This window comes from Paramormyrops kingsleyae, chromosome 11, assembly GCF_048594095.1.
Source record: "Paramormyrops kingsleyae isolate MSU_618 chromosome 11, PKINGS_0.4, whole genome shotgun sequence".
NCBI classification, from domain to species: Eukaryota; Metazoa; Chordata; class Actinopteri; order Osteoglossiformes; family Mormyridae; genus Paramormyrops; species Paramormyrops kingsleyae.
In genome coordinates this window covers 20,260,723-20,287,350 of record NC_132807.1, presented here as the reverse complement: position 1 = coordinate 20,287,350, position 26,628 = coordinate 20,260,723, and the positions used below count along the sequence as shown (strand labels likewise).

Here is a 26,628-nt window from a genome sequence, read left to right as displayed (position 1 = left end):
GAAATAAACTCAAAGCAAATAAAGGCATGTTTCCATTTTAATACAAATGCTGTCATTCAAAAACATGTAAATTGAAACTCTTATGGAGCCCTCAATTAATTCCATATCATTCTACAAAAAAGTTAGGCTTGCCTTTCGAGCCACTCTCTTCCAGGTCTTTGCAGAGGCGGTTACTTGGTTATGGTCAGATGTCTGCTAAGGTTACCGAGATGCCTGGAAATTCGAGCGTGCATTCAGAACAATGAATGGATACTTGGAGCCAGACAGACGGGACTGAGTTAATGTGGCGGAGCTTTTCTAAGCAGCGACTTCGCAGCTGATCCTTGGCCATGAGGGGAGGCAGTATTAAATAAACCATGTACTAGGACCTAAATGACCTTCACTTCATTTTGTAACCTCGATTCCCCCAAAAGCACACAGGAATGTGGATTTTATCTTTAGTGGTGGAACCAGTGCAGCCAGGGCCCCGAAGTCATTTTCTGTATTTGTGTGAACCAGTTCATTTCCTGTGCGATCCATACAGGTTGTTTTCAAAGGGCAAATTCCATTGGCTGGTCTTTCTTTTCGAAGTCGTGCGAGATAAGGACGCTTCTCGTTTAGAACACCTTAAGAACTTAGTGACCGTGGCTCAGCTGTGATGCATCACAGATGCCCCCCCCCCCCACCGATGCCGTCGCGACACGTTGTTCCTGTTGCCATGCTGATAATCACACGGTTTGACGCCCTCAGTTCCCCTTCCAGTATGCCGTGATGTCCTGCTGTGCTCCGTTGTACACGGCGAGCATCCAGACTGCCCTTCACGGTCATTACAGACCAAACACTACCCAGGCCACCTTTGAGCATAACTGTCAGGACAGTGAACGCAAAAAGGAAGATCAGCAAACGTTTATTGAGGAAGAGTGAGCCCACACAAGTAGGGCGGAGAACTAACACAGGAAAAGACTTAAATATAACTATGATCCAGGGATAACATGCTATATAAAAAAAACCAGACAATTAACAGATTAAACCAACATTTACATCACACTAAACAACAAACACTAAAATGACAGTCAACCTGATTTCAGAAGAAAAGCTCCTTGTCACCTTTGAGCTAGCTAAATCATCAGGTTGATGGACCATTCCATATTTTGACTTGCACTGCAATTTAAAAACACTATAGGTTGATCGCCTGTATCTGGAGCTTCCAGTGGCTGGACCCACTGCACACACACCCATACATGCTTGGATTGTGCTATGCAAAAGGTCTCCACAGGATTGCCACCAATCCCGCTAAGAGGTCTAGCTTACACATATGTACCTTGTCTATGACCTACAGCTGAGTTGAGGTGAAAGACTGCTGTTCATCCTAGTCGTTAAACCAAGAATTTTTCCATTTAGAGTTCAGTTCATGACATCAGAAGCGATGTTCTGTGATTTGCACAGGGCTTCAGTTAAAATATTAGCTGTTTTCTAAGTTAACACAGTTATGCTGGTGGTGACAGAGAAAACCTTAGAGATGACGATGCCTGCAGACTGCGGTATCTTCTTAGCTGACGGAGCAGGGGTCATCTTTGCTGGGCTTCACCTCACCCTGCAGGAGTTGGATCATGACGGCCTTGGTCAGGTAGCTGGACGTCCCCCCTTTTCCCAGTGGGGGGGTGTTGTAGAAGGCCTCCATGCTATCCTGGACACAACAGGACAATTCTACTGACGACCACTGCTGAGTAGATGAAAAACTATTGTGTACTTAGTATTTTAATTGTCTACGCGCAGTGTATCCAATATTTTAACAGGTTAATATACTGTGTAAAAAAATAAACTAAATAAGATATTCATATTACAAGAGAACAAAAGAACAAACATTAGAGGAAGAGTTATTTTAGGTTAAATTATTCATAAGCCACTTAGTGAAATAACTGAATTTCAATAAAATTGTTAACAAAAAGAAAATTAGCCTCTATGGACAATCATTAACCTTTTCCTATCTCATCTCATAACAAGGCTATGGATGCCAGTGGCAAAGATTAACAATTACTGTATGTGTATGACAGTATGCAGAAAGACGGACCTGCTTCTCTGCACCCTCCAGTCGGCTCCTGTCTCTCTGGAAGTCACTGAAGGCGTCCTTCACCAGCCTGTCCAGGTCTACTTTCTCATGGAATTCCAGCTCAGGATTCCGTTCCAGGACAATGGAGACGACCATAAGCAACTTGACGCACACCGTGGGAAAAACGTATAACAGAAACATTGAGTAAGATAACTGAATGATTCACACAGAATGACGTGATTTTATTACTGAAGTTAGCTGGAAAAGATTTACACAAAATAGCTCGGATTAGAGAAGCAGTAGTCAAACCTGTTTTTGGTAGGTTTCCGGTTGATTCGGTACATCTTGGCCAATTGTATCTTACCTCTACGATGATCTGTCTGTATTCCGGCAGCACAATGTTCTTCAGAATGTCCTCCACCAGGAGAGAGAAGTTCATCTCATACATCGTCATGTCAGAAAGGGTCGGTTGCTAGGAGGACGGCATAGAAAAGATGGTCTTTAGGCCGGTCCAAGCATCCCGCCAGTGCACAGGTCAGGCCTAGGCTTTAAATCACTGCAAGCGATGTACTTCCTGTCCTGCAGGAGTAATTTATTTCAGCTTAATGAAGAAATTAGAACCTTTGGAAGGGCCGTTTTGAGAAACGTCGCATCCCTGTAGCATGGGGCCACTCTAGCTGCTGTGCATTGTGGGTAGTGTATTTGTGCATTCTGTGCAGTACTTTCAAATCCTGAAATGCAGGTGGGATTGACTGTACTTCTTAAGCTTTAAATACAAGTGACTGACTGAACTTAAAGTTCTCCTCTGAGCTACACTTCATCAGGCAAGTGGAGTAGAGAGTAACCCTAGGAGACCTCATTTGATGCCTTAAGCAGAAGCTAACCAGCTAATGAGTCATGTGACATCTGCCTTGTCTCACGTGTCCCACCAGTCATCTTTCTGTTCCTTTCTGGGTTGCCACCCACCACCAAGATCTACTTGATAGTAATAACTTACACCACATATTAGCATGAAAACCAATTACATTTTATTACAGCCAGAATTGCTAGTAGAAAACTCTCTGTCCCTTGTTCCTGGAGTTTCTTTCAAGTGAAATTATTCCATTTCATGTCTGATCATATACAGAGATGTTGGGCCCTTGTAAGTAGCTCTTGCACCCACCTGTGGGAGATGTTGCCCACCGACCACAATGCCGTTGGGCGTTCTCTCCAGAATCTGCCACACTCGGTCATAGAACCCGAGAGGCGTCCGATTCAGCGAACCGTCAATCTGACGCCTGTTCAACCAGGAGCTAAAATCGGAAGCATTACATAAATAAAGCCAGCAGTTAAATTCTACAGTTTGCCTTATAACCGATGGCGAAGGCACTATACCGTCCAGTCTGGTGCTGCTGCAGAACGTCCAAGAGCAGCTGTTTGACATCACTAGGAGAGAGCTGATAGACGTCCTTAGGAGGCAGATCTCCCCCTCTGATCTCCAGCTCGTGCTTCATGGCTTGGATGATCCAACTGCATCACAGCAGGGAACGGGACAGATCAGATCTGCAAGAATCTCCCAAAGATTTAGGTTTTTGTGGGTGGTGAGATGCTCCGTCTCCATACCCGATTCTGATTTTGAGCATCCCGCTGAAGAGTTCGGGGGTGTTGGAGATGATCCAGCCGATATGGATGACGAGTTCCTGCTGCAGCACAGCCTCGCGCTCTCCGTGTGGACTGCACTTGCTGTAGATGATGTCCTTGATGACCTCAGGAGACAGCGGATTGGAGATCACCTCCTCCTCGTGCCCGAAGATGCCCAGGGTCACCTGGCAAAAAGTCAGCCCAGCCTGCATCACCCAACTTCACTTCAACAGACCAACAAAGCTGCTTATATTGGCCAATACTTTAATTGTAACACTGGATAACTAGCCTATAAAACAGAAATACTAGATATCTAAAGAAACCAATAAGTAAATGGAAGATGCATCCCTGTAAGCATTACAATATACAGACGCTCCTCTACTTACGAATGAGATACGTTCCGAACAGCCGTGCGTAACTTCAACATCATTTTAAGGGTATACGCAAGTACAAAGAACTAGGATGCTGGGAGTACGCACGCTACGCTGCTGCGCGGCGGGAGTAGCAGCCAGAAGTCGTACTAGGCGGAACTGCCGTGCAGAGAGAAAAAATTCTGGAGCCCAAGGAACACAATATGGACTTACAGTCCTCTTTGTTCATATGTCTGAAAGTCCGTAAGTAGAGGAGCGTCTGTACATCGTTTATTCATTTTCAACGAATCAGTGTAGCAGCAGCTAATCTAGCAGCTAAATTAGCAAGCCCCATTAAATTAGTTTGCATAATTGTATGATGCAGCCCTTGTTAATTATTTCATCATCATTTGTATGATAGTCATACAAGAAACACCTGGAGTTCAGCGAAGTGAAGGTCAGGAAGACCACGCTGGCCAGGACTGCCACTTTGAATTGGAATGAAAGCTAAGACAATAAACATTTCAACTTAAAAGGCTGTCTGCCATTGAGTCTCATATTCCATGGAATCAGGAACAGTTGAATACATACTTGCCATACTTATTTCCAAATGGATTTAGCCATATTTTTGCAAATACTGAGATTTATTGCTTGTGCAAGCTATGTAAAAATCATATTTAATGTATAGGACATATTGTAGCACCTATACAGTAACTGTGTTACAGGTTCTGCTCATTCTGTATGTTAGAACTACTGCTAGATCTGGATTCTGGGTTCAGCTCATAAGCCAGACTGCAGTTTCCAACCCAAAGAGCGATAATGACGGTCTATGTGGCGTTAAAGTGGGGAGTCACATCCAGCCAGCCAGGTGATGGTAGTCATGCAGTTAGCCCAACATGGCTGCCCACTGAAACAGATGAGAATCCCCTCTACTCTCCATCTAATTTCTACACCGATTATCATTTTAAATATCGATAACTTGGGCACAGTGGATACATTATGCAGTGAGCTCTCGTTCTAAGGGGATTCAAACTGTGCGCATGCAGTACCAAATCGGTTAAAAAGAAAAAAAACTCCATTATTATACAGCTGATCAGTGAACCTTAAAGTTCTCTGAGGAAAAATGTATTATATAATCACTGTGGCAGTCTGGGATTATTTTATTTTAAGAGATCAGTCACTTTTGACTTACCTGTTTGCCATGCACTAAAACACTAGTTATAGATGGAGCGAGGCTGTCCACTAGTTTAGATAACAGACTGGCAGCTAGTCGCACAACAGACCTGGTAAACAGAAACACAAGAAAAAAAAAACGTACTTCTACAGATTAAATTTTGCTCAGAGTACAGATTCCAGTGCTTCATTTTATGTTTCATTTTTCATTTTAGCGCCTTTCATTTGGGATATCAATATTAATAATGCAGTTACATGAAAACATGACAGCCAAATGTACAATAACTAGCGACAGAAATTATTAAAAGTCATAAAAAGCCATTAAAATAATTTTAAAAATGTGTTCGTTTAAGTGGATCCACGTTGTAATCTAAAGTTGTAAAATATTCATCATTTTTTCCCCTCCAAGTTCAACAAGCGTTTTTAAAAGTTACTGCTTTCATTTAGTGTCTGCGTCAGAGAATTTGGTAATAGGGGAAAGAAAGAAGAGAGGGAAAAAAAACAAAAACAAAAAGCCATGCCGGAATTAATCTTAATCAACACGTAATAGCCAAGCGGACACCCCCATCATCCCATTGTCTGCCCAGACTGGGACGTCGCTTTATAGATCTCCCATAACCGCAGTTTTATTCGCGGACACCGTCTCTTCCTTTTGTTCTGAAGCAGAATTTTAATGAATATTTAAACTCGGAGGGTAAGCGAAAGGAAGACAAGGAGGGCCACCGGATTGTGTCATTAGTATTCCGGAATCTTCACCCTGCCTCCCACAAAGACGCCGGCGTTCTGACGGCCCTGCCGCCGCGAATGTAAGACGTGGCCTCTTCGCCGAGTTCTGCTGAGGAAATTAACCCTAACGTTGAAGCGGGCGCTGCAGAAATATTTTAAAAAATGCTCGCTAATGTACAGTTCCATTTTTTGGATGACTGACTAATGGTTAATCAGTTTAACTGATGAAGTCCTGCGACAGTGGAATGAAAAGTGACAGACCGACAGACGGTATGTAGAGCTGGTGTGTGTCTACAACAGATTCTTTCATGCCAAGTTCTATGAAATAAGTTGGCCACTGTGTTTTTGAGACTCCCAGTGGACACCTAGCATTCCCGGGGCGGGGGGGCTGCTTATACAGGCTGCTCGCTGATCCATAATTTTGCCCAGCTATTTATTTTGCATGTTTTTTTTCCTTTATGCACTTTTTCCTCAAAGAAATTTAACACTGATCACACCTCAGGTACCTTATATTTGAATATTTACAGCTTAAGTGCTGATATTGAGGTTCCATCGCAAACTAGGCAACATTAAAAGCTATCTGATTTTTTTCTTTTCTTTTTTTTCATTTTTGTACCACAGTTGCAGGCATGAATATGCAGCATTATGGAGCCAAAGAGGATGAGGATCCCACAGATCCCGGCATTACAGGCCAAATTCAGCCTAAGTCTGTTTTTCCTTTTGAGCGATCAAAAAAAAATTTAAAAATGGCCGCCAGAACTGCATGGCTCAAAAAAGACAAAGGTACAGCTGAATGTGTGGTCAGAAAACAAATGTGGAAAAACAAAGGGCACAAACACAGTCACGGTTAAAACGGATGGGGGGCATTCAGCGGATTGGGCAGCCTCAGTCCCAAGTCAGCATGCACAGATTACATCCAATACAGCCAATCAAACGCTCCTGTTACCTGCTTGCCGTGGACCACCAATGTAGTAATATGCGGTGCTATAGACCCCGCAAACCTCCTGGTTAGGGCAGCAGCGTAACGCACCACCGGCCTACACAGGGTTCGGGTTTATTTTAATACGCTTCCCTTTTCAGGAGGTATGCTTTCTTTTCAATCATTAGGATTTACAAACGAGAAAAAAAACAAGAGGGCAGATCTCTATACAAGCGTAGAGTTACTGAAACACAGACAAAGGTTATAACGGAAACACAGGAGAATCAAATAAAAGCCTAATCATACCTAAGCAGAGCAATTGTGGGTAAACGACATATTGACCATATGCAGCTCATCACTATGGAAACAAGAACCACGGATACCAAACGAGAAAAGCTCTGACCAAAGTTTGCGGCTGCCGGCTCTCCTGTAGATCCTCTCGAGCTCGTCCGTCAGGTTCTCTGCAAGCAGAGGGAACGTGGTGGTTTCAGGTGAGCGTCAGGTAGCAATAGAGGAACTAAATCTAGCTGAAGACCCAAGGCTCTGGGATCCCACCTGGCAACTGTTGGTGAGGTCATGTAGTCATTCCATGCCAAATACTAAGGACAGCGAGGTCACTTCATAAACCATTTGATTAGAGACAGTGGGTCATCCAGGCTTTAACAAGCTGCTTTTATCTGAATTGTGCCAGATGACTTACTGTGTGACACTCCCTGATTATACACAACCTACTGTATTTACCACAAACCTTGCTTTTACTTCTTGATTTTGTATCTCATGTGTATTTATTCTGTCAATGTTATGCTCGAATCATTAATTGTCTATCATCATGGTGTCTCCAACAGCAGCAAGCCGTGCCAACTAAGATTTCCACCGACCTTGGTCAAAAGGCAATAAACACTCTCATTCTGATTGTGGTCAAACGTTTACCAGCTGCAGCCCAAGGTGGACCCACACTCTTGTGTCCTTCAGAAAACCATTTATCAGCATAGCTTTGGGTGACATTTGATTTGGGCTGGTAGCCCCTATTGGTCTCAGATGCACACCATCCGCTCAGCTCAAGACCTAGTGCACAAAGCTAGACCTCTGAAGCTTCTCTGATGTGCCACCATTAGAATCATAAAGTGCCCAGAGACTTCAGGCTCACCACTGAAGCACTGCTAATTCCCAGAGTCGTGAAAAAGCCAGGCCTTATCAGTACTAATTCACTAAACCAAGGCTGCGAGTCAGCACTCTGGTTTGGAGGATCAATACCTCCCCACACACCCAAGGAAAGGAACAGATTAAACAACAATAAAACCAGATATTTTGATTTACAGTCAATATGGGCGTGCAGATGAGTTTCTCTGCCTTCAGAATGCACATCAACTATTAAGAAAAAACTGTTTACAAATTCATGATAAAAGCAGAATAGATTTAGCATAAACAGAATGAAGAAAAAAAAAACCTCAATGCAATGACAAGTGGAAGAGCAAACCTATGAAGTGACTTGAACTCATCCAGCGCTTTCAAGATCAGTGGCGTGTAAATTCCTGGAGGTTTTTCACAAACTTTTCCTCCCCCTGGAGAGGATCTACCACACCATGATGTATTCAGTTCCAGCACTACTTAGGAGGCAGACAAACAGCCCCAGAATCTGAATTTAGGTTCTTCTGTTCCTACCTTTAATATATCTGCTTTGTGAAGCTGAAAATTAGCTAGCAGGAGGCACCCAAAATAATTTAAAATCAACAGAAAGAATTGTTTATATTATAACCAACCAACCAAAATGATATAAAGCCATAGCAACGTTAAGCTACGATATGTTACACCCAAAAGCGGCTAATGGCTAGTCCCGTGCACCCTCCCCCCACACCACTGCACCCACTGTCTTTGGCGAAGAAGTCAGGGCCCTCTTTCTTCAGCAGGATGCTGGCAAGCTGTGCTTGACTAGCCAGGCAGTCACAGTCCTGGGGAAAAGAGAGATCATCAGGACAGCGAGGGGTTCAATCATCACAAGTCCCCCGTAGGGTGTCAGACCTTCCTGTTACGCTCATTGGCTTCCGCAGGCGGGAGGCCGTGAGACGCGGTGAAGTCACTTCCTAGCAGAACTGACATCATGAAGCAGACCATGGCTCTGTTGCTAGGGACTGCAAGGCATGCTGGGTTTTCACACAACCTCGCTGCTTTATGAGTCAATTAAGACTGTAAATAACCTGGCTTGGCGTTTCAAATGGAAATCAGGCTAAAAAAATCTAAACGTTTTCTAAGAGTATAGAGTTCTGGTGCTTAGGGACTGGGGCTGTTCGTCACCGGGGGGGGTCTGGCTTGCGGGTACGCCGCCGTCCGGCCTCAGTCTGAGCTCTCACATGGAACTTCTGCAGAACCTCGAAGGTGGGCTTTTTGGCCCACTCGTGGACACAGATCTCGGGCTGCTGCTCCAACTCAGACACGTTGGGCGTGCTCATCTGCCTCTTCACTTTGGAGTCCTTGGGCAGCTCCAGCTCCTCAAAGCTCTTGAACTCGGGAATTCTGGGAAATTAACACCAACAAATGGGCTGAATGGGGGTGCAAAATGCATACTATGGAAAAATGCCATTATAGTCAAATGTATCCGACACAAATTAAAGTTTGTTATAACATACAAGTCAATCAATCACACACCCATGATTAATTGCACTAATTGGCCAAACTTTTAATGAGTTACTGAGGAAAAGAAAACTGATTTTCTCACTTATCAGCCTCGTTTATGCGCAGGAAGTCAAGCTGTTCCACAACTGCTCCTGATATCAGCGTCTGAAAGACATCAAACTCAGGCTTTTACCCCTTCGGAATGAAAGGTTAGTGCATAATAATGTTTCGAAGAATCACACAGCTTATAATATGCAAAAGATGGGAAGGTTTTCAGCATTAGACAATCAGTTTATCTGACAGATGTGTGTGGGGAAGATACAGCGATGTCATTTTCTTTGCTGGTGTGCTGTAACGCTTCATTTAACCAGCGGATGATAATCTTAGGAGTGAAACATTACAAGCAGACATTTCATAAAACTGAACAAACACTGTTTGTTCAGCCTCCTGCTAAACAAACACTTATTTCTAGTGATGCGGCTCTTCTTTAAAGAATAAAACTGAAAAATATGATGCACAGACAATCTAACCACGAAGGACTCCTAGAGGACTAGCTAACTGTGAGGACAGTTCAAGAAAATTAAATGGGAAACAGTAGAGCAAACCAGAGAGGGATTCAATGTTGTGGGGGAATATTAGTAGAGCAAACCTGCAATCTGTCAACGTGCACTTTCACTCCACCAATGTTTCCCTTCTTGAAGGATGCAAGCATGTCCAGGACAGGGTTAAAACGGCTCCCCCTAGAGGACAATCATGTTATCACATTAACCTAATTACATAAGAACTTCTGATGTTAAAACACACTTCTAAGAATACTTTAAGTGGTTTGACTTTAATGTCCAAGACTTGTAAGCCCAGTTACCCTAATAAAAAATACATTTAAAAACTAAAAACTGGAAACACACTGCCCGGCAGGCTTTAGTAAAAGCTTTAACGCTAAAAACAACATAAAAAACTACTATTGAATACAATGGAAAATAAATCCTGCATTCCGCAGTTATCATGAGAACGGCATAACGAATTCAGGAAAAATGAATTATTTATTCAAAAGGAACTTTTTTGGATGCGGCAGATCCATCACATTTTAGTATTCTCCTGTGGTCCGTTCAATGCAGGGCCATCTCCCTTTCAAGGTCTTGACAGGAGCTTAAACTAAATGGTTTTGTACAGATTGGTCTTTAAATTATTTACTCGCTTACCATATATTTCATTATTTTGCTTAAATGTGGTATTTGTGCGGCAGGCGAGTGCAGTCTTACTTGATGTTGTCTTCTCTGATAAGCACCAGGAACAGGGGTCTGCCTGGCATCTTCCAGCAGTGCTTGATAAACTGCAGGGCGTTCTGCGGACACAGTGAGGGCACGCGACACGCGGTGACCTTCAACGTGTCAAGCGGGGGTGGAGCCAGGCGTTATGGAGCCTGTGCTAATCCCGGGAAGGGAAGTGTGTCAATCTGACCGAAAAGGATTTTACCAGGCTTGCCGCGGTAAGAACAAAGCAGGATATGGTGACTGAACCTTAAGTTTTGTGAAGTAAACTGGAACATCAGACAGACACAAGATTAGCGCTTTAGTAATGACGACGTACAAAAATGAACCCTGGACGTTAGGACAAGTGGGGTCTTACGTCCACAGTCCCCAATCAAAACTGCAGGAACGTTAAATTGAGCGCGATTTATTCATGCGTCTCCGTCTGTCGTTTAAGATACAGCCTCATTCAGGTCATTGAGCACCAGACAGAATCAGCACAATCTCCCATCCGTTTGTTTGTTATTGCCCAGAATCAGGTCTGGAGTGTGTTTCTGGATGTCCTCCTCCTCACCTTGATGTCATCAATGAGCAGCATGACATCCTGGGACAGGTAGAAGTCGCTGAGGTCGAAGACGATGGGGTAGCACACCACGGTCTTCCCCAGGATCCGGTAGATCTTTAGGAAGGACAGAGTGAGCATCACAGCACCCCATACGACCAAATCAACTAAAAGAACAGGTAAAGGGGCAATCGTCCAGATGTACACCCTCAAAGCTGCTGGCCTTGCTGAACTGCCCTGTCTGACTGCTGCTGTCTAAGTTTTTAATGATACATATGATAAATGCCACTAAACTGAATAAATGAGTTTATTATTCAAGTATATAATAAATATAATATAATATATGTTGTTTTTATTTAATTTAATACATAGCATCGGTGGAGAAAGCACAGTTTGTCGTACATGTACAATGACAAAGATTCTATTCTATTCTTTTCTATTCTATTCTATTCTATTCTATTCTATTCTATTCTATTCTATTCACATGCAATGAGCCTCAAACGAATGCTGTGCCCTACGTCAGTTTCGGTGGTTGTGTGAATTTCTAAATAAAGAGAACTCCATAATAAAACACCAGCCTGTGGATTCATGGTCCTCTCATTCGGACTCATTCTCAGTGTGAAAGATGACCGGCTCAGGTGACAAGTGGTATGGTGAGCGCCCCCCACAGGTGAGGCCTTGCCTTGCAGGTCCCGATGCACCCCACGGGCCGTTCGGGCCGGCCGCTCAGGCCCAGCTTCTCATTGACGGCCAGGAATCGGTAGGCCTGGTGGGGGGGGGAGACAGAGAGAACTCAGCTGGCTCACCACCCACGGTGCCATGGATAGACTGCCTGCTCTGGATGGGACGGGGAACTAAGAGCTCTGGTCTCTATGGCAACTCAAAAAAAAAATTCCCTACTGAAGAAAGCCCGTGTCTAGTCTGTGGCGCAGCTCTATGCCGCTCCCTTTGGATGGATTATTTTATTATTATTTTAGAAAGCAGGATCAGCCAGTTCCTGGAGCAACTAGGGGGTTAGTCGTCTTTCTCAAGGGCCCAGCGACCCCGGGATTCAAACCAGCAACCTTCTGATCGCCAGCACAGCATCCTAACCCACTGCGCCACACCGCCCCCACACACCAGCTGCTTGTGTTCTGAGAGCTGTGGTTGGACACGTCGCACGTCCATCGATGGCCCAGACCCGTCCCTGACCCTTGGTGGGTCTCTGTACCACTGGCACCAGCGGGACGGTTATCAGTGACGTGGCACTCCCCGCGCCGCGGCATGCCAGGCAGAGCCACCATCAGTTACGGCATCGCTCTGCCCCCTGCCAAGTACAGTCTCTTGCCAGCGAACGGACTGCGACCCGCCTTTGCTGGCCAGTTGGGCTTGAACAATGAAGAAGAGAAACGTCAATACGGTTTATTCAGGAGGCAGACTCTCCCCGCTGACCTTACGGCACTGTAGCCAAGCCCAGAATCAGAGGGAACGTGGTCACAGGCTGGCCTGGCGCCTACCCAAGAAATGACTATGTGCAATCTGCTCTAAGCCACTGATGGTACTGAGGGCCACATTAAAATCTGTCGACTGACAACCTGCATGCAGTAAGATAGGCGATTCGGTCCATCGCTCTTCTCCTAAAATACTAGCACTCTGGCCAAACTTCCAGCGCTTGAAATCTGACAAACCAAGCATCTCCGAGGGAGAACTGATTTTCTATGTGCACTGCACCTTTAAAGATTTCTCGCCGAAGAAATGCATTCAGTACACCTATTACGTCACTAGATGGCACTCTTACACCCCTTCCTATTTTAAGCAAACGATTCAGAGGCTCGGAAGATAAAAGCTTAATCTGAGGTCAAGCGACGAAGAATCTGCTAACTTTGAAAAGAAAGAAAACAACATTAATACAGAATTAATTTCACAGCGGCTTACATTCCTCGCCAGGGTTAAATACTCCAAAAGGAGTTGCTTGGGTAGCCTACTTTTAAATCAGTGACTAAACAGGAATAAGCAGGGATGAAATCTAAATTTAATTTCTATGTATTTCTTCAAAAACTCAACACAAAGATAAATAGGAAGGAATGGGCAAGCTTTACTATCTCTGTTTTTTTTCTGAGGCTTAAGGCTTGCCGCTCACTATGTGAATGCACTACATTTCCTTGCTGTACGTCACCCTGGATAAGAGAGTTGGTGAGATGAATAAACATAAATATAGCCGCACAGTGGATGCAGGATGTGCGGCAGAGACAGAGCCACAGTCCCAGTGCCCTGTGCGTGTGGGCATGCGTGCGGGCTCTCTACTGACGTGGACCCGCTCACCCGGCGTGTCAAACGCTGGCATCGTCTGCCATTTTAAAATCATTTACCGCTGAAATGGATTGTGAAAATAACAACTGCTCTGACAAGATATATTTAAAGCTCCGCGCAAATGCTCGTGGCACAGTCAGACACAAAAGAGGCTGCCATTTTGGTCACCCCGTCACCTAAAGCTGAGGAGGACAGCAAACTCCTAGAAGATGTCTACTCTATCCAAGCAAGACACCAATAAATATAAATAACTGAGGAAAAATAAGTGCCTATAAACTCGCAATGGTTAATCCAGATTAAAGCGATTTAGAATGCTCAGTTAAGGCTTCAGATGGAAAATAAAAACCCATACTGTCATCTCCAGACAGGAGTCTCAGAGATGTGACCTACTGGTTCAAAATCTACCTAATCCCCACTTCCGGTTTAAATTCAAATCCTAAATGAATGACCTTAACCTCAATCAACCTGTTCCCTCAGATGAATTAGTGGACGAGACTCCTATTAAAACATACCACTTATTTACACCCAGAAAACATGCTTGCCCATAGCCAGCACAGGTACAAGCCACACTTGAGCCCTACAGCGTGTTCCTCACTGATCTAGATCAGCACGGGAGCATGGAGGAGACGGCAGACGAAGCAATGTGCCTGACCTGTGTAGGAACCTCTGGAAGAAAAATGGCTGACAGAGCCAACGCGACTCAGGAAATGAAGCCCGCGCTCGCCAGACGTCGGGCCAGCCAGCGGATGCTCTCCCAGGTCCCTCACCTTCACCAGCTCCTTCTGCGGCCAGATCTGGATGGGCTCCACCTGCTGGGGGGTTTGGGTCTGGATGCCGTACGTGTTGAGGAACACCTGCAGTCTGAGACACACGGAGGCCCCCGGTCAGAGCCCTCTGCTGGCCATTCGTGGAGTTAGCACACTGGCACACTGGCACTGGCTGATACCTTTTCTGATTAGACTCAATACACCCTGTGAGCTGGCGATCAAACAGCACCGGGTGCCCAAAATGACGCACACGCGCTACGTCATTAGAGGTCATCTGACCCCCCCCATCCACACCCTCGCCGGCTACACTTACCTCTGGCTTTCGGCGATCACGGCTACGTGGATGACCACGTCGTTTTCTATGGGACCCTGGGAAGATAGCAGACCAGAGAACGCGATGAGAGCCTCTCTCGGGGTTCCTCACGCTTTTCCAAGCTTCAAGCTACCTTGGGAATTCACGGCCCCAGCCTCCCCCCCACCCCCACCCCGCCGGCAACTGACATTATTCAGGTGGGTCTTTCTGATAAGTGCACTGCGTGGGATTAGAAGTGCAATATCAGGACGGACTACAGGGAAGGCAGTGCGTGGCGATCCATGCGTTAATGCGCGAGAGCTGCACCACACACCACCCGGTCGCATTAATCACCACGGGTCAGACGATACCAGGTTCCCCGGAAGCTTCTGGATTTACAGGAACGACCCTGCATACCAGGTTCCCCACCTATGGTGGGAAAAAGTGGGTCAGAATGCGGCGGCTTCGCCATGCGGCGAGATGGACCAGCCGCGCAGCACTTCCGTTCCCCATGAAAACTATTGCGTGTCGCATCCAAGGGGATTGGCTGCAACGATGAGAGAAGCCTCTCGATTCTCCATTGCAGACCTTTCCATGACAAAATGACGGCCCTGAATCTGGGCCTGTTAATACAGAACTGTGGGATAGCATACAACACGAGGGAGAGAGTGATATTCTTATGACAGAATCAGTGACTGGTACTCATTTTCAGTGGCGAGCATTTTTCAGTGACAATAAATGCAAGCAGATGTCTGACGCTTTCACACCATGGCAGGGAAAGCCAAGCCACTATAAAAACACCCTTAAGAAAGATTAAAGCATACAAACTGCATTTGGTTAAATGACATGCAGGAAGGCGAGACACATTCACTGCATTATTAAAGCAGCAGAGAGCAGATATTTCATAGCTAGATTTTCATAAATAGACAGCAAGATGTGTGCTGTTCAGGATGTTCAGCTCTGAATGCCTCAAACATGCGATGTTCTGGTCATAAGTTCAGGTCTTGCCTCCCCACCACACCGCCTGTTTTACAGGATGTGTGGGCTCTCCTGAAGACCAGGGGGACCTCGGACTGTCTCAGACACGGAGGAAAGACACCAAAAAAACACCCTGAAGAGTACGTGTTCATCTGTCCCCGGGCCAACAGAGAGCCAGGCACCTGGCAGCTGCCTCGTAGGCCAGAGCAGATGGAGATGAGTCTGGCAGAGGCTGCCGATTGGCCCAGCTCTCCAGGCAGGATCCATGGCAACGACTCTCCCAGGAGGGGGCGTCCGCACCGGCCAACAGCCTCGGAGGGGGCGGGGGGGGAGCTAATGTACAAGTGATGGGGAACTCCAAATACAGGTACCGGGGTCTATAAGCGCAGAGCAGGTGTGTAAACAGGTGAGGGGGGGAACTACAAATACAGGTACCAGGGTCTATAAGCGCAGAGCAGGTGTGTAAACAGGTGAGGGGGGGGAACTACAAATACAGGTACCAGGGTCTATAAGCGCAGAGTAGGTGTGTAAACAGGTGAGGGGGGAACTACAAGTACAGGTACCAGGGTCAATAAGTACAGAGCAGGTGTGTAAACAGGTGAGGGGGGGAACTACAAATACAGGTACCAGGGTCTATAAGCGCAGAGTAGGTGTGTAAACAGGTGAGGGGGGGGAACTACAAATACAGGTACCAGGGTCTATAAGCGCAGAGCAGGTGTGTAAACAGGTGAGGGGGGGGACTACAAATACAGGTACCAGGGTCTATAAGCGCAGAGCAGGTGTGTAAACAGGTGAGGGGGGGAACTACAAATACAGGTACCAGGGTCTATAAGCACAGAGCAGGTGTGTAAACAGGTGAGGGGGGGAAACTACAAATACAGGTACTGGGTCAGGGCATCTGAGGCAGCTCTTTATCCCCATGCCAGAAAAGAAGAGAGAAGCTGGGTTTGACAGCGCAGTGCACTCTGCGGCTCCGTCACTTTCAAAACAATGGTGGCGGTAAATGGCACATATCCCGAGCAGTTATAAAACCAAACACAAAACACTGCCCCCCCCCCCCCCGCCCCGGGGCAAGATCCGCTGTAGAGGGGAATAATAAATCGCACCCGAAAATACTCCCGGTGCAAGCGGTACTCCTACTCACACAAGCAATTTGCATCAAGGACGGCTCACATTCGTCCAAATTAAATGGCTGTGAAGGATAACAAAACAGCGCCCACTCGCAGACGGGCACAGGAGGCGCGCTCAGCCAATCCGCGCCACTGCCGTTTCATTCCTATAAATCAAACACAATGAAACATTCCCGCCGACACGGTGAATGATGTGAGGAAAAGAATGCTAAGTTACTCTATGCGCAGCATGCCGTCTCACGGGGGGGGGTCGCGTCCCGGCCGGCGAGTCTCAACGTAAATACAGGATCACTCACTGGACGTGTGTGGCCCTTTTGGGCTATCAAATATGATGATCATGAACATCAATTATCATTGATATATTAATAATTATTGTTATTGATGTACTTTTCAGCTGAAATATGGAGAGCTTTTGAACCTCACTGCCTACTTCAAGTACACACGACTACAACGTAAAAGAGAAAAATCACTAAGCTGTGTATGTGCGTGTGTCACAATGAATGTTAGCTACACTACGCATCAGCCACTCATCAACATAGCAAACATACAGCAAACAAACTAATCACTACTGTGATTATGCTAATTCTGCATAAATAAATCCAATAACCCACGATAAAAACAGACAACAGACAGACTAATTCAGTCTCTCCATTCCCCAAGCTGTAAAAGGGCGGCCTATTTATCTCTGAGTGTGGCCTCTGATGATATCTCCTGCATCTCCTGCCACTTCAGAGGTGGGCATCTTCTCGACTTCATGCCCGGGCAACACACGGGGGGAAGAATAAATCATGATACAGTAATTTGCCCAAGTTATGCTCTGGACCTCTGAAAGTCCTGCTGGAGAAGTCATTCCCATAAAGGATGGAAAGATAGATGGGCCTTCTGACAGAGATTCCGTTGTGTTATATATTATACTTGCTCTGTGCTACAGTATCACACTGAAATCCAATGTCGGGTCTGGTCACATATTTCATAAGAGAGAAATCCAATTATAGTCAGACGAGTCATATAAAATGCAGGGCTTGTCAGGCCTGCTCTACTTTATACCCTCTCTGAGATTTGGCAGGGTAGACGGGGGAGGTAAACGAAAGCAATGAGCGTATCCCCTTCCACTGGGGGGCACCCCACTAACAGAATGACACAGGGCCCCCTGGTGGCTAGCAAAGCAGCCATTCTGAGACAGTAGCCTCTTAACTATTAACTGAATGATACATCTCATACATATGGAAAAAAAATAATAATAATGATTATAATAATAGGTGGATGAAATCGATGGCAGAAAACAGAACATTAGGCTGGGTCTCAGCTGAAAGAGCACTTAATCCCCTTCAATCTGCTGCCAGCAGGCTGATCGCCTCACCCCCGTCTGATCGCCTCACCCCCGTCTGATCACCTCACCCCCGTCTGTATGGCGCTTTGAAGGCCACGACTATCACTCGCATGTGAGGCAGCTTAAGGATGCCCCCTGCCCTTAATGAGCGGACCGTCAGGGGGACGCCAGTTACACTATCGCTATCACTATCGCACGGCAACGCTGAAAACACCTAGGTAACAGGCAGCACGGCGCCGGACTCCCAACAAGCTAGAAGAAGAGAAACCAAATGCTCCAAAACTGTGTCTGAACAAAAGAAGATAAAGAAATGAACAAAAACATTCAGGCGATTTGAATGTGACAACTACATATTGCAGCAGCGTCGTTCACAGACAAAAACTTCTGCCAAATCCATCCATCCTTCTGTCACACTCACAGGGGATCTATACTCTGGGCGGCATATTCTAGGAAGCACAGGGCACATTTCTGGGGGCACCCAGTTTATACAACATTTAGGCACATTCTTTAAATAAAGCGATCATCACCATCACCATCATCATCATCACCATCACCATCATGTTGGGACAGAGGCATCATGAGTATGTGACATATCATGAATTGTTTAAGGTTTATTATTATTATTATTATTTTTATTATTATTATTATAGAGAAAAACAACTGATTCTCTAAAATACCACCAAGTAATTTTCTCCCCGATTAAAAAATACCAGGCATCCCAGCAAGAATGCTTACAGCCATCATTACGTGTTTGCTGTGCTCATACCGTGGCTCTTTAAAACCAGGCCCAGCGGGGGTCGGGGGAGGAGGATGCTTTGGGAGGGGGGTGGAGGGCCACGACCATCTGGATCTCCCTTGGTTAAAAATTTAAATTCAGAATCAGCACGAATGAAGCCTGTCTTCCTCCTGGGGTCAGCTCTGTTAGTCAGCTGCAGTCTAACATTTGTTAAATCTGCCTGGATTGGGCACTGCAGATGTCAATTGGGAGCTAAACCAATGAAAAAGCATCCTGTGAATTAGTACAAGAACTTAAGCACTCCTTAGTAAGCCAGTTGACCTTTGAACTTCAGAGGTCCCACCTCTCCTATATGTACCAAATGATTTTTGTTTCCTCAGATTTCTGTACCAGCAAGTGGCATTTGATGTTACCTAACTTCCAGCAAAGCTGTTCTTGATACAGCTTAGTAAAGGACTTTAGAGTAAATAGTCTGGGAAAGGCATTATACATACAAGTAACATTATTTGAATTATGGGTACAGTCCTGTACCACTAATTAGAGTGGTGGACATTTTTGGCCAACCAACAAAAGTAATATTTTATAAAACCACACAGCTGCTGCCACAAGGGGGGGGAGGGGGAGCGCAATGAATATGCCGATCCACATTCAGTACACTGCTGGCCATTCAGAAAGCAGGGAAAAGGACGCGAAGCTATATTCAGCATCTGACATAAAGACCATTTTGTTTTGCTATGAGGATAAAGACAGAGCGGGACTCCACGGAGCGGAGATGTACAGTAGCACACTGCAGCTGATGGATGGATTACGCTGCGATTCTGGGCACGTCTGCCAGACCAACTGGGGCGTTCACATTACTCTGTTATATCAATCTTGACTGCCACACTTGTGATAATGACTTCTTTTAGTAATCTTTTTGTTTGGGCATTAGGCGCTGAGCTGCTACTCGCTCCAGACGGCCTTCATCCGCCACGGAGGAGGACGCTCACTGACAGGACAGATACACATTTGACGAGAGAATCGCCTTCCTGATAAAATGTATAAAAAGTCCCATAGGCGAGGAATTTGAAGTGTAATACAAAGTGTGCGGCGTCTCTCCTGAGCCAGCTGCGCGACTTCTGGCAAGCCATCGGCTAAGGGATCCGCCAACCCGCCCAAGGGATCCACTGCCTCACCCTAAGGGATCCAACGACTCGCTCTTAGGGATCCACTGGAGGGAGGTTGATCTTGAATGCTGAGCAGCAACAGAGCCATCAGAAGTAAAGATGGAGTACACTGTGCGGCAACCACACTAAGGCACGTAAAAAATGATGCCTAAAACTCCACAAAAACCTCAAAACATCAAATGCTTAACATTGCTCAAAGACAAATAAAAGGGCAGTAATTCAAAGGGCATCAGGCTGCATCAGGGCAGAAATGCAGAGATCCAGACATGAGACACTGTGCAGGGTAAAGGGGGGGGGGTGTTACTCCACTTACGCACTAGGGGGCGATATTAGATATTCAAGGTCAAGTGTAAAGGACCTGCTTCCCTCATCCGCACTGCATGAAAACCTTCCCGTGTCCTTCCTCAGGTGCACACATTGTTACAATATTAGTAGTTTTTTCCGCTCCAGGAGATAAGAATGTAAGGAGACAGCTTCTCCGGCAGAGCTGCTATGGGGGAGCATATACATGTAAATATATGCATATGTTTCTTTTAGTGCTGCTGCTGGGGGGGTTGCTGGTTTAAGACCCAGAAGGGGGAATCACTGCACTATCCTTGCTGAATTCTCCAGTAAAATATACAGTGATACAGTAATAAATGCAAGGCTGTACTGGAAAAAAATCCAAGAGCAAATAAATGAATTAAATAGGGGGAAAAAACGACTTATCTGATGGGATTTTATCGAAATCACGGTGACTATTTAAAGAGGAAAGAAGTAAACAATGAACTTTTTTCCCCAGCTTGAAGTGTCCCTTGGAGGACGGGAAGAGACAAAGACAATCTTCTTAGTGAAGAAGGCACTCGGGAGAGAGGGGGAGAAATCATTCAGTGTCGAGCGAAAAACTCAGGCCATTCAGGCGGAATAAGGAGGAATAAGAAGTCAGACTTCTATACAGCACAGCCAAAGTGCCAAAGCATTTGTGGACAAATCCCGCTGGCTGCATTCCATTAAGATCGGCACCAGTGGGAAACTTTCAAAGGTGACTCAAAGGTGCCCCCTATATTGAATTCACAAAATACTTTGAGTTTATCAACTATGTTTAAATACGCAATATCCATGATGATGGCACCTCACTGTTTATAAGAAATTCTCAAGTGCTTACCGCCCACACAGGGACTTCATCAAGTTTCTGTCAAAACTCTAGAACTGTAGGTGAGCGAGCCTCTTTGATGGCCTGGTCACATGACGGCGGAAAGCTGACCTGATTGGAATATCTCATGCTGACATTCCTCTGCTCTTGGGGCGGCACGTAACGGTGGATGGGATCGATGTCCTTGGGACTAATTAAGCCATCGACTGGTGGAAGGGACAAAGAGGAAAATGAGATTTATTGCTTTAAATTGTTTCGATCTTTCTGAAAATGGGAATGCAATATTTCTTAACTCTCTCATGCGTTGATAGTGGCAATGGGTAAAGATAACTGATGAATGAAAAAATTATGCTTTATTTGTCATTTGTACCAGTGCGAGTACAGCCACATGGGAAGCAGTCTGTCCCATCACGCTATTCTTTCACACATAAACAAAGTGCAGCGGAGACTGATGTTTGGGGGTCGGAGTGCCCCATTTATCTGGCATTTTTCAGGGAATTAAGGGCCTCATTCGAGGTCCCAGTGGCAATATATATATTGTGCCAAGCACAGGATTCGAACCGGCGACCTTCTGATCACAGGAAGAGAGGCCTGGTTACAGATTCCCCCACAGACCTGACAGAAGTGCCCTGTGATGTGAATTGTCCCATGACTGTAGAGATTTCAAAACTCACCCAGCAGCATGGCGATGTTGTAGAGGGCCTGTCCCCAGAGGAAGAGCTGCCCGTCGCGGCCCGAATTGCTGGGGAATCGCTTCTGGCTCCCGTGCTTCTTTTGTTCCGCCTCCACAAAATCCGCCGGGACATAGTAGTACTTGGGAATGACGGTGTGCCCTGCTGAGGCGTCAAATCAAAGAGGAGAATCATCCCTCGTACCCTCCAATAAATCTACTTAATTCGCATTTTTTAAATGTGAAGAACTTTTAGCTTTGCAAGCTTGTGGAAAACTGCAATGCAAATGAGTAATGTGATATAAAAATAAAGGGGGGGGGGGGGGGGGGGTCTCACGCAAATGTTATTAAACCCGCATGGGAATAAGAGGGGGCCCTGAGCTACACAGCAGGCCACAATTACTGCTGTTTTAAAGAAACAGTAAATTAAATGCGGATGTCACGGCTTGCAGAGAACAACGCAGCAGATAATGCGATTCCGCCGCAGACCTGCATGCAGTCACTCCCTCACTGGCACCCTTAAATAACAGCGACACGCCTCTGTGGAAGAGCACACAGCTCTCACGGATCGCTGCCCTGGAAAAAGTCCTTGGGAAGCCGTATTTACAATCGGGGGCGCATCCCAGCGGAATTCACCTAAGGATTTCGACAGCGCCGCTACGCAGCTTTTTTTTTTTTTTTTTTTTTAAAAAACAACTTCAGGGGTCAGGGTGGGGGTCACTAGTTCCAGCTCCAAAGGAAACACAGTCACTGCACACTTTGGAAAAGCAGTTAACCTGAAAATATCGACAACTCCTGTTGGACTGGTAACCAAAAGAACTCCCGGTGGACAAGGCGGAAAGGGCCCCGCCCCACAGAGGCCCGTGTGACAAAAGCAGGCTAGAGCTAGTGGTGCACTGGAAATTTTGACCAATACCAACAACAGATACGTTTTTGTCTAATATCACCAACATCAGTAAGCAGCCAACCTCTGAGCAGTGATTTGTGGAATGACAAGATCTCGATCTGCGGGCTGGACTTAATAATAAATTGTGAACATGTCACGGTCGTATAAAACCGTCTCACTGGCCTGTACTTTGAGACGTCTAAGTAGAGTCTCTACATATTTTAGGTTATCATCTACTGTTGTAAAATAGTGTCCCACTTTGAACCAATATGGTACGCATTTTGTCCCGTATTTTTGGACCATGCAATCAATCCATCCCAACCTGGCAAATTTTACCATCGGGACCCAAACTTTATCACAAGGGTGCGTGCCTTAATGTTTCAGACTGAAACTGGCAACCCTGCTTCTAAGGTGTAAATCAGCCAATGAAATCCCTCATTTTCCTACAATGGAAAACAGCTTATTATCCAATGCAATCATCTCCACTGTTTTTGTAGCTGTGCCATTAGCTTTGGCACTGCAAACTTTTAATACTGATACATTTTAAATGTCGGCCAAGATTGACTCTTCAAACCGATACAGATATTTTAACTTAAATTTTAACGAATGTCTTAAGTGATATATTGTGGCAAGTTTAGCTTGAGGAACATCTCACACCATCTGTTTCAAGCCACTCGATGCCGATGAGATGAGGCTATCCAGAGAGAGGGCCGTACCTTCATAAGTCTGGAAAACAACCGCCTCCAGCAATTCCCGATACTCCTTCACTTGGCCAGAATTCCCCCGGAATACACCTGGAAGACGACCATAATGGATCTCTAAGCAGGACAGATCGACCCATATCCAGTTTCCATGCTCTGTAATGGTTTGCTTAAATAAGCTTGATTTTAATGAGCAAGCCGACGATTAGTGCACCTTAAGCAAAAGGCACAGCACACGCAGATCTCGACTCACCATCGATCATCATGTAGATGTAAAATATTGGAAATTCACATTCGATGCCATCAAAGAGCTGCAAAGAGGGAAACAGACAAAAAGTCACACGTCTTAATCACTCAATAATCCATCCATCCATCTTGTTACTGCTTATCTTGGTCAGGGTGGCCTGGAACCTATCCTGGGCAGCACAGGGTATGAGGCACGCACACGCACGCAGACGCACACACACGCACGCACACGCACGCACACACACACACACAAACACCGAACTGTGGCTTTTTCATGAATTTTTCTTCTTGGAAAAATTAGCTTCAACTTATCAACAAGCCCCCCAACCCCCACCCACAAAGTCCCTGCCTCTGTCACTCCCCCACTCATTCTGCATGCATCTTTGTATATCTCCTGCACATCATATATTTTCATACCTTCATATTCTCCTCAATCTCCTTGTAATTATATTGCACAGCTTGCACCATTATATTCCTTTATTCTATAATTTCCACTTTTCTATTTTTCTTCATTTATGTACTTGCTGTCCTGTGTTATTTGTGAATGTAAGCACCAATACTGCCAAAACAAATTCCCAGTGCATGCAGCTGTATCTGGCCAATGAAGTGAATCCTGATTCTGACTGAACTGTGGGAGGAAGCAGGAGCACATGAAGGATGCACAGGCGACACGAGCAGAACACACAAACACCACGTCCTCCAACAAGGTGCGATTCGAACCCCCACTCCTGGAGGAGAGAGCCAGGGGTGATACCCATTGTCCAGTTATTATGCTAAATAATTTCATAGATATTCTTTTTAACTGAACGGCATTAATTGCACATTCCATACACAGCTGTATAATTAGATAATACGAACGTAGAAATCAATGGAAGTATGAAAAGCAGACCGTTTCCCGCGTGTGGAAACGATGTGAGGGGACACGCTAATGTGCATCATGTACCTATGAAAACCTGATACGCCACTATGGAGAAAATTAAAAGGCTAAGCTCTGCCTTGCCTCAGGGGTGCATGAAATGAACTGCGGAGATATAATACTGCCGGATAGACCATTTAAAGAAAACAAAGCCCCGAAAAAAAAACAAATGGCGGCTTTCACCATGTGGCGGTTCACGTACAAAAAGGGCAGGAGAAAGCGGACCGCTGCTTGTTGTTAAGGGTGTGAATAACCTGCTTCACGCTTGTCCTCAAGTGAAAGCATCGCCTCTGCACGCTAAATCGCCGTGGTGATCTGTTCAATTACAAATTTCGGTAAAATGCAGAATTAAGCAGGAAATCGATCCGTGGCCGCACTCACTTTAATGGGTTTGACCAAAATCCCCGCGGCATTAATTTAGTTGGATATTTTATTGGTGAAACGCAGAAGGAAAAGCTCCCCGGTGGACACCATTCGCCCCGGCGTCCTAGAAACATTTAATTAGGCGCTTCCGGTCATTTCCCCAAATCAGGGGCAGCCATCGCCACGGTAATAAACAATAAGCGAGATATTAGGAGGCAATAAAGTGCCACGTGGCATCCGTAAGGGCCACTCTCCCAATGCTCCTACACAATAACAGGGACTACGGCTCCGCCGACCCGTTTTCTGGTGAAGGAAGGGTCGAGTGCTGGGGACTGAATGGGGGCCGGGGGCCGGGGGCCCCCCGGGTAGCGCTGGGGATGATACACACCCCGCAAGCTGTTCTACTTACAGTATAATCATCTGCCAGCAAAACAATGGCGACAACATCCTTCCCAAGCTAGCGGTCGTCCTTGGTTTAGTCCCGTTAAACATTAAACTAATACATAAATATTTCATATATATGAAGGAAAAAAAAAAAAACAACACTTCCCACATATTGCCTTGTCACTTTTATGGGAGTAAGACGGCTATTCAGCCACGCAGGCGGGTATTGTTACATCCTCTTCTTTTCTTTTTTGATTTCTATGCTGTCGGAGCCCTCCATAGCTGGAGATGGACTTCAGACATTCATATTAAACACCACTACTGAAATTCAGCCCTGCTCAAGGTTACAGATTCCGAGAACTAAACCCACCTAATCACAGGTGACAGTATTCAGTCTAATCGGCCAGAGTTTGAAGAAATTATTTTCAAATTCTCAGACAAGTAATAACACCCCCATCGCAATACAATAACAATAACAGCTCACGTCACTGGTAATAAGCATAACAGAACAGATGCCTGACACAATATCCACAGAAAGGGTGTGAAAAGATTATTACTACAAGTATTTTGCAACCTATCCATTTATTAAGGTTTTACTGAGACATCACAGAAGTTGAACAGGCATTATGCAAGTTAGGGAACAGAAGGTTAAAGACAGTCTGTCCGCCCTGCTGTTATTATAAATATGGAAAAGATGTTCCCAGCCACCTAACCAGTTTATATAATCAGCCGGAGTTTAGTTTCCATTCTCAGACTGATCCAGGGATTATCATCTTTTGCTAACTGCTAACAAACAACCCCTTTCTGAACAAATATTAGTATGTGCTTTAGAAAATTTGCATACGCAGCAGACAGATGGAACTATTTCACCTGCATGTGCGTGTAATGTCCAATAAAGGAAGCACAGTATGTCTGAGAAATGGTGCGGATGACTTCATCGCTTCACAGGGAACGCTGCGTGTGTGATGTCATTCAGTAACGGAGGTTCCATCCCCGCTATACCAAGGACAGCATCAGTTTCCGAGAGCCTGGAATAGATGAAAGCAGCAGGGCAGAGGGCATGCTCCCCTGAAAGGGAGCTCCGGACAGTACCTTCATCTCCGCGGGTTTGTAGTACCGCCGGTTCTTGTCTTCGTTGGCGGTGCGGTAGCCGTCACGCAGGAATCGCTTGAACCCATACCTCCCCTTGAGCTTGCGCACTATCTTGTCCAGAGTCTGACTGTAGAGGGCGTCGTCGTCCACGGCGAAGGCCGGGTAGCTGATGCAGGGCAGCAGGGCCGCGTCCGTGTTCTCGTGGGGGCGAGAGGGTTAACGGGAGCTGTTAGCACCTGGCGCTACGCCTCCATGGAGCAAGCCGTCAGTGGACAGGTGAAAATGTCGGACCTGCATGTTTACGGCCACCATCA

General features: G+C 45.7%; 1 protein-coding gene across 3 annotated transcripts in view; it reads right to left on the bottom strand.

Annotated features, from left to right (window-relative positions):
• Positions 1-870: 870 nt before the first annotated feature.
• Positions 871-26,628, bottom strand: part of phkb (phosphorylase kinase, beta) — a 48,742-nt gene continuing 22,984 nt past the window's right edge. The window contains exons 10-31 of one of the 3 annotated variants that reach the window (XM_023817992.2): positions 26,315-26,512; positions 23,567-23,624; positions 23,329-23,406; positions 21,731-21,889; positions 21,168-21,262; positions 14,606-14,661; positions 14,293-14,386; positions 11,919-12,002; positions 11,249-11,353; positions 10,687-10,769; positions 10,077-10,167; positions 9,531-9,592; positions 9,166-9,328; positions 8,685-8,766; positions 7,221-7,278; positions 6,845-6,935; positions 3,632-3,834; positions 3,404-3,538; positions 3,192-3,321; positions 2,394-2,501; positions 2,051-2,191; positions 871-1,666 (exon numbers count right to left, since the gene is read on the bottom strand). In XM_023817992.2, the coding sequence (XP_023673760.2) occupies positions 1,529-1,666; positions 2,051-2,191; positions 2,394-2,501; positions 3,192-3,321; positions 3,404-3,538; positions 3,632-3,834; positions 6,845-6,935; positions 7,221-7,278; positions 8,685-8,766; positions 9,166-9,328; positions 9,531-9,592; positions 10,077-10,167; positions 10,687-10,769; positions 11,249-11,353; positions 11,919-12,002; positions 14,293-14,386; positions 14,606-14,661; positions 21,168-21,262; positions 21,731-21,889; positions 23,329-23,406; positions 23,567-23,624; positions 26,315-26,512 (2,412 nt within the window). In that variant the 3' untranslated portion in view covers positions 871-1,528. Of the gene's footprint in view, positions 1,667-2,050; positions 2,192-2,393; positions 2,502-3,191; positions 3,322-3,403; positions 3,539-3,631; positions 3,835-5,191; positions 5,283-6,844; positions 6,936-7,220; positions 7,279-8,684; positions 8,767-9,165; positions 9,329-9,530; positions 9,593-10,076; positions 10,168-10,686; positions 10,770-11,248; positions 11,354-11,918; positions 12,003-14,292; positions 14,387-14,605; positions 14,662-21,167; positions 21,263-21,730; positions 21,893-23,328; positions 23,407-23,566; positions 23,625-26,314; positions 26,513-26,628 lie in introns of all 3 variants that reach the window. The other 2 variants (XM_023817983.2, XM_023817998.2) reach the window with 2 other exon arrangements.